This window comes from Camellia sinensis, chromosome 3, assembly GCF_055761805.1.
Source record: "Camellia sinensis isolate YWXY chromosome 3, ASM5576180v1, whole genome shotgun sequence".
Lineage (NCBI taxonomy): Eukaryota > Viridiplantae > Streptophyta > Magnoliopsida > Ericales > Theaceae > Camellia > Camellia sinensis.
The window spans coordinates 196778955-196787663 of record NC_138963.1 but is presented as its reverse complement, the minus strand read 5'-3'; the positions used below and the strand labels follow the sequence as shown (position 1 = coordinate 196787663).

Genomic DNA, 8709 nt, shown 5'->3' with positions numbered 1-8709 from the left:
AAGGGAAAGAGAAAAAGTGTGTGAACTATGTGAAATATAAACATGTTTTATTCACATTTCACCTACCTTTTCTATTTCCCTTTCCAAATACCTCCTCAAATTCCCCAACCAAACACAGCATAAAAGTAATAAAAATAAAAATAAAAGAATAGAGAGCAGATCAGTTTGGTTAAATATGATTATTTAAGCCATAATCCATGAATTCTTGATTATTTAGATCTAAAACTAAACCATTTTGAAAAAAAATCAGACCAAATCACACATATACCCAAGTGCCATAATCTTTGTTTTCTGGAAGAACAAAACAAGTGTAGAATTTATGGTTATTAGTCCCTACAAGAATGAAAGAAATAAAATAAAACAGTACTGTTGATGTTTTCCAGCTGTGTGCAATATCAACCAGACACATGGTACTAGGAGAGAGATTTAAATAAGCAGTTTATTAACCACACAATACTTAGAAACACCATCTTTTACAAACTGAAGAATCTAATGAAAGGGAGATCTCACAAATTAGGCATCCATTAAATGACAATTATCCCTATTTACAACCAAGAAACCAATGAAAGAGCAGACGGTACTTTTGCACTTATCTGTTTTGCTGCAATTGAGAAACATAATTAAAAAAAATTCATTCAATCTTAAGATACCATCCCTTCTTGTCCTCGATATGGCCTGATTGAATCCCTACTAGTGTTGAGTACAGTTCCCGACTAACGAGCTGGCCTTCTGATTTGTATTCAACCCTGCATATACAAATCGGGTGTGCTTACATTATGGAAAAGCAAGAAATGCAAGAAAGTACTTTGTGAAATATATAAACTGATTTGCAACAGATAAGTAGGCAATTTGCATATGAAGCAGAAAAATTAATCTTAGCACCAATTTCAACTTATTTATTTTGTATGCATTTTTCTTCTTATAACAAACACAATAAGTCCGTAATAGTTTTGTGTATTACCTTGTGCGACTCAGGTCTTGAAAGCTGCCCTCCTAATCCATTTCAGCATTCATATTTTTTGTTGGACAAATTTTAGGTAAACCTTCATAATTTTTTGGACAAAGTTTCAGTATATACCTTCTTTCTTGATTCCCTATCACATGGTTACCACACAGTGCTACTGGTGATTGTATAGCCATTGTAGAGCACAGATCACAAGTCTTGTTCTCAATATATGCGCCTTTTCTTCTCAAAAACACATTTATTTCATATTCCCTTTTTTTTCTTTTTTTGGGGAGTGTATTTTCTTGTGCTGCTGTAATTCATTTCTGCATCCTCGTTACGTTAGGCATACCCTATTTCTTGCTTCCCCAGCACACTTTAGACTGTTTAGTCATTGTATACAGATTTTGATTAATTTGATTAGCACTCATCAATCAGACAAAGGTAGGACAATTCCGTTGCCATTATTATTTTGAGTGGCCCTATTGTTTGGTGAAAAGACATAACAACCGCTAAGTCAAGGTCTACATAATTAACAAAAATTTGAAGGATTTTTTTTTTGGGCCCTTTTTCACATTTACAATAGAATAAATGCCCCAGTAAATAGAACCAATGTTTCATATTCCCCTCATTTTAACACCCAGGTTCGTAAAATTCACATTCCCTAAATTGTCTTATTCCACTTACCCTACAAACATTTCATTTGATCCTAAATCATCAATTGCACAAACAAGAATCTGCCAGATTAATGGGAGTTACAAACTAGGCTATCTCAGCTTAACCTCTTAAAATGTATGTCAATGGGCAGGTAAATTGCCTAAAAACCAGAATGCTAAAAGAATTTTGTTCTAGGGCTTTTGCAGTTCCAGCCATGATTCATTTTTGTTCGATAAGTTTTTGATCCTACAATGGCAAGAAACAACTTAACAGTCCAGCTACATACCTTTTACCCTGATATGTGATGGTACCCACGGGGACAATACCAACAGCAGTTCCTGTGCAGAAAACTTCATCACCATCAAGCAATTCCTCTACTGGAACAGTACGTTCCTCAACCTGCATGTTCAGGGAAATTTTCAGATCCCAAAAAACAAAAAGCATAATAAACTTGTTATCCAATCATCCCAGTACATAATCTTGGGACATTTTTTTTGTTCATTCAACATTATGATAATATGAAATTGCTAGCTCCAACATAAGCATTCCTTGTGTTCTATCAGAGTCTATGAGGGTTTATTTGTTAAGACAAGCTTATGAGGTTCCATCTGTGATTTCAATAAATACTAAAAGAAATTTGGCTAATGTATAAGTTCTGTGTTGCAAGAATAACTACCTGGAACCCATGATCACGGGCAATGTCAATGACAGTTTTTCGTGTGACCCCCGGAAGAATAGTCCCACTGGTTGGTGGAGTCGAAATAATATTTCCCTGTGAAGATTGATATCTACATGAGTCTACAGTCCATATATATTTGTTTAATTCTAGGAAATACTATTAAAACCAATGTAAGTTAAAAATTTCATAAAAGCTAAATAGAGGCAACCCAAAAAAAAGACAAAAATAATGTGTCTCCCTTTATAAGGGAAAATCCAAACCTAACAGTTGTTCTAGAATTTTTCTTATTTCTCACTTTGAGGAAAAGAAAAACCATAGTAAGATAATAGAAATGAAATTAAATAAGCAGGAAGCTAAGTTGAGCATTACCTTCACCACAAAAATATTACAAGAAGTGGCCTCTTCAAGATATTTCTTATGCACCGAATCAAGGTATATTACATCAGAAAATCCTCTGCTCTTTGCTCTAGTTAATGCTTTCAAAACCTACATGACAGAAGGATTATGATTAGTGGAAGATCCATGGCAAAGCATCAACAACCCAATTTTTGAATTTTCCCTTTTTTTTCCCCTTCTTTTATCTCATAATTACAATCTACTGATAAACTATAAAAGGTGTTGAAAATTCTTTACAAATTAAATTCCGGGCACATTTCAAAATTTTAGGCCCCCTCAGGATTTTCAAGGCTTTCGTTCCATATAACAAAATGATACACCTACCTCAAGTGCCTTAACAAAATCCTTCATTCAAGAAGAAAATTTTTTCAAGTAAATTTTCAGATGTCCAAGAAATTAATCAATTGCTTTACTTTCAAATGGAAAAATAATGTATATACCGGGGCATAATTGGTAATGGATTTGACACCTCCAGCTCCTCCACGAGTGGCACGATGGAATTCATCCTCAACATAAAAGTTCAAGGGTGACAAACCTTCCTGCATATACAAAAACCAAGATCATATAAAACATTTCACCTTTCTAAATCACATTCATAATCCAATTTTTGACCAAGAAAAAAAAGTTGAAGGAAACGACAGAAATGTCACCTTGAAATAGTTGCCAACCGGGGAAGAATATACAAGGAATGTGTATTCTGGCGCCGGTGCCAAACCGAGTATAGGTCCACTTCCTATGAGCAAAGGCCTAATATAAAGAGACCCTTTTCCTGGAGGGGGAATCTACTCAAATTCAAAACAACAAAAGTCGCATACCATCAATACATATTCATATAGGTACACTTGTATGTATGTGTTTTTGGGTAAAGAATAGATAAAGGATGATTACCCAACGCCGGTTAGCAGTGGCGGTTTGTTTGACAGCATCAATGAATTGATCAATGGAGGGAGAAGGCATGCACATTCTCTCAGCACCAACCTGCATACGGATTGCATTCTGATCTGGGCGGAAGAGGCAGATGCGCCCATCTTCTCTCCTACATGCTTTTGTACCTTCAAACAATCCCTGTTATGGATATAGCCCATCACATATTTCTCTCAGTTGTAGCCCAGATAAGCTTATGGTAATGCTATGTGCAAACTATGACATTTATGGGTTTTGATTACTAAAAATATTATAACTCAGTCCTATACGTTACAATAACTAAGAGAGCAAGAAGCTGAACATAGGTACCTGGCCATAGTTTAAGACTCCGGCAGAAGGGTTTAATTCAATGTTGCCATAGGGGTTGAGTTGGCCTTGTTCGAAAATCCCATCTGCAGAGGATTTTGTAATGTAGATGTAATCGGTTGGCCTGATACCAAATCCGATATTGTTCCAATCAATATCCGTGGACTCATCATCACTGCCGCATTTTGATTCATAAATACAATATTTTAGTACTAAATCACTAATCATACAACAATCACATAACAATCAATGCACATTAGTATTGAGATGCAGATAACTGCAGGGACATGAACACCAATAGGGCACCACCGACCTAGGACCTAGGACACCTTTATTACTTATTTAATTTAATTTTTATTTTTATTTATCTTACTACTACTTGTAGGATAAAAGAAAAGAGAAATGTAGAAATGTTAGGAACACATAGGTTGTGTGCACAGAATGCATAACCCTAGCATTTCTTAAAAATAAAATACATGTCTGATTGAAGATTGGGATTTTTTTATTTTTTATTTTTTATTTTTTTTTTTTTGGGGGGGGGGGGATTGCCACTTTATTTTCACAAAGATATTACAAGTTGATGAAAAAATTTAAGAATTTAATTATTAATATTTATAAAAAAAATTCATTGATCTATAATTATTTTTTTAAATATATATTGAATTTAAAACTTTCCTTTTTTTTTAATGATTTTTTGTTGACATTCTTGCATTTACAATTTTAATTTATACTAACTAGAAAATTTCAGAGTAAATTATAAATTTGCTTAAAATACAAAATTACGCTTATAATTTTGGAAACTACATCTCATCCATTCAAGTTTTTAATCGCATAACAAATGATTACTTTTATTAATAAATCATTAAGTCAATTAATAGTTTTTAATGATATTATAAATATATTTCAATTAACAATACATATAATTTTATTATTGTATAGGAGATTAGTTACAAATTTCATTTTTTTAATTCTGTTAAATAAAAATTTTTTGACAAGAGAGTATTTATAATTTCTCAAACTACAGGGACATCCATATTTTAAGCAAATCTTATGAAGTATATCTGTAATTTACCCAAAATTTAATTAACAAAATTTACCAAAAATAAAATATTAAAAACAATTGGCTTTTTTAAGAGGTTGTTTTAGTAACTTTTTTGAATTTTTAGATTCTTCTAAAGTTTAGGGATTGGGGAAAAAAAATTGATGCAAATTAAAAAATAAAGACAAACTAAAGGCAAAAATATATATATAATTTTTTTAACTGGATGCTAAATAAGGAAGGAAAAGTGAATAAAATAAAATAAAATAAAAATACACTAACATATAAATTTATGTCACTAATATTTTTATTTTTAAATTTATATTTATATACATGAAAAATAAAAACATTTTGCCTTAATCAATGCTGTAAAATGTAATTTATTTTTTTTCATAATTGTTATGTCCTATATCAATGTCCATGCCGGTGCTCGTGCTTCTTAGCAGTTAGTTACCTGTAAGAAGAAGGTTCACAGGCTTCTTGGAGGGGAGATGCAGCCCGAGATGTATAGTAAGCTCCAATCTGTAAAATAGAATTTGACTTTAATCTGAATTTTACAAACAATTATGCATTTTTATGAAGAGAAATCATTGCCTCATTTATTGAGATCAAATATGAACAAGGTATGGATTTTGTGAGCAGTCAAGCTGTTTAACAGAATTGGTGTTCCAACCCATGCCTTCCAAAACTTAGAAATGAACTGTTCTTTTCAATTTCTTTTATTAATTCCCCTGTTTCAATTTTCTTCAATTTCAATAGTGAATCAATTAATAGGCCATCCAAGATAAGGTTTAGTCTGGGCTGAGCACGAAAATAGCCCAAGATGGTCCGCAGGCTAAGCTCAACGTACTTTTTTTCTGTGGGCAAAATTTTAGGCCCAAACCTTGCGCTACAGGCTTGGCTCAGATAGGCTTGTGGGCAGGCCTAACGGCCTCTTTTTTTTTATATTGGTCCCGTTTAGTAAAACTGTGGGAAAATGATTATACTTTATAATTTAATAAGGTATACCTTATAACTGTGAATATAAACTGATTTTTGACTTATAAATTAAGTTTCTCCTCCCCACTTAAAGAATAAGTTGATTTTTGACTTACAAAAAGCTATAAGCTATATTGTTAAGCTGAACCAAACACATCAAAATAAATTAAGTTTCTCCTCCCCACTTAAAGAATAAGTTGATTTTTGACTTACAAAAAGCTATAAGCTGTATTGTTAAGCTGAACCAAACACATCAAAATAACTTAAATTAAGTTAAAAACTAAAATAAGTTAGAAATTAGTCCTACAAAACAGAACCATTATCTATTTGGACTTGTGGTCAAGCCAGTTGCATCTCACGAGCCAACGAATACAAATGGAGCGGGTTTTAGACCCAGTTTCATTCAAGCCAATCTTCCTAAAATACGGGTCTAAACCAGTTAAAAGCCTATTCAAACTAAATAATGACCCTTCCAAACAGGGAGACATATATTAGCTTTGAAATTAGAAAGCTGATATCCTAATTTTTTGAGTACATAGTAGTTATAAAATATTGTTATATAAACTAAAAAATTTAAACCCCTCTAAAAAAAAAATAAATTATTATTCAGTTATATTTTAATAATTAATAAGAAATCTGATATTACAAGTACCCAAAACTACGTAGGCATTAGTGATTGTGTAGGGCATTGGGTTTGGGACATTGGGTGTGGCTAGCTGCTAGTTCAGCTCCAGCTGCATAGTACAGTGTAAACTATATCCAAACAGCTAGTACCAAAATTCATCAAAAATTGATAAGATGAAGCATACTAGTACAAAGTAAAAACCCAAGGGGCACAAAGTTAAAAAGCTAAGTAGTGTACTCCTCATGTCAACATCCTGAAAAATATTATACAAAAAAGCAATGATAAACAAAAGAAAGACCGACCTTTGATAAAGAAGCAAAACTGGAAGATCGGATCAAATTGCCAAGGCGCACAACCTTTTCCAGCAGCATGGTTTCTAGTATATTTGCTCTTCTTCTGAATACAAAACCAGCTGGGATAGCTAAAGCTAACTAAGATTGAAATTAAAATTTAAGATGCAAGTAGTGAGAGAATCACCAGAAAGCTTTGCAAATGAAGAAGAGTCTAAAGACTTGTTATGAGAGAGAGAGGCAGAGAGAGAGAGAGATGGGCTAGGCTGATGCAGAGTTGGAGTGTATATAGGCAGGAGGAGAGAGAAAATGGCGAGAGACAGAGAGAGCAGTGAGCACGGAGGCACGTGGGTTGCAAGATAGGCATCACCCAATTTATCAAAAATAAATAAAATAAATTTACAGAATGTTTTTTTAGGGGATAGGAGTTAGTTGGTAGTAGACATTCCGTCCTTGGATTAGAAAAACAATTCCAAAAAGCTTTCATCGGATAGACTTTAATCATGGTTTCGTGCACATTATTTTTTTTATTTTATTTTTTTTTATGATGATGATTATTGAATAATTTAGAGTACGAACACATGATATTTTATAGTATTTGATTTGTCGAGAAAATAAGTATAATATTATGTTTAATAATTAAAAAATATGAAAAAACATAACAAATAATAAAAAATATAAACACATGATATTTTGAAAGTATTCTATAACTTTCTTTCTTTTTTTTCTACTTTTTCCTCCATAAGGGATAACCATAGGTCAGATTTAAGTTGGGTTGTCTGAAGATAGGCCAAATCGGGGATAGTGGGGCGAGGCAGAAAATTGAATAATTTTGTATGGTGAAAATGAGAATATTAATAAAAATTATAAATAATATAATACATTATGAATAATAACGAGAATTATGATATATAAAATAAAAATAAATAAATGAATAAAAATTATATTATATTATATTATATATATATATATATATATATATATATATTTAATAAATATAATTAGAACAACGGTTGGATAGAATGATCCTCCCTACTTACAATGTTTGTTGGGGTTTCACTTTAATTAATTCCTGAATATATATGTAAATAATGTTATATGTATTAATTAATATATTAATTAATGTATGATATGATATAATTTAAATTTTTTTTAATAATTATAATTTATATAATGAGTGAGATTAATAATAATGTCATAATTAGTATTAATACACTAGTTAATATACTAATTTATATATGTAATACTACCATATATATATATATATATATACTTATTGTAAATTAAATTATGTCACCCAATGCTTTGAACTGTATGTATTTGAGAGAGTAATTTACAAGTAAATTGGGCCGAGTTAGGTAATAGGCCGTTCTGTGGGCCGCAGTAAGAAAGGGCTGAGTAAAAAGGCCTTGTAGTTAGCTCGGTCTAAAAAGAGCCTTAAAGTTAGCTCGGTCACCACGGTCAGAATGGTAGTAATTAGCTCGGTCATACCATTCTGGGCGGAAATGTTTTGAGCTTCTCTCAGGGCCTTGCTCTAGATTAGCTCAGCCCAAGCTTGCTATGGTTAGCTCGGTCTCAACAGGTGAAACTGAGGTACAAGCTATGAAAGGAAGAACCGAGCAGTTACAGCTCGGTTACATTTGCCAGTTTACCATAGTCATGTTAGCTCGGTCGTTTTGTCATACTACCGAGGTAAAACCATCTCACTTGGTTTAAGCAGTGAGGGGGGTGTTAAGAGATAAGCATTATCTTTTAAGAGTATGATTTCTAGGAGGACTCTACATGGAGGAATAAGAGTTTTACTAGGATTGTGCCACGCGAAACCTATAAAGGCTCATAACATTACCAATGAAGAGGTAACACAACTTTGAT

General features: G+C 32.4%; 1 protein-coding gene across 1 annotated transcript; it reads right to left on the bottom strand.

Moving 5' to 3' along the window:
• Nucleotides 1-423: 423 nt before the first annotated feature.
• Nucleotides 424-7233, bottom strand: LOC114261622 (branched-chain-amino-acid aminotransferase 2, chloroplastic). Its single transcript, XM_028201909.2, has 11 exons — nt 7025-7233; nt 6850-6943; nt 5399-5466; nt 3909-4080; nt 3564-3740; nt 3326-3457; nt 3116-3214; nt 2649-2765; nt 2277-2372; nt 1887-1999; nt 424-746 (listed from the first exon to the last, which is right to left on the bottom strand). Exons 2-11 carry the CDS (start codon nt 6916-6918, stop codon nt 632-634), a joined length of 1158 nt encoding a protein of 385 aa, XP_028057710.2. The 5' UTR covers nt 6919-6943; nt 7025-7233; the 3' UTR covers nt 424-631.
• Nucleotides 7234-8709: the final 1476 nt, after the last annotated feature.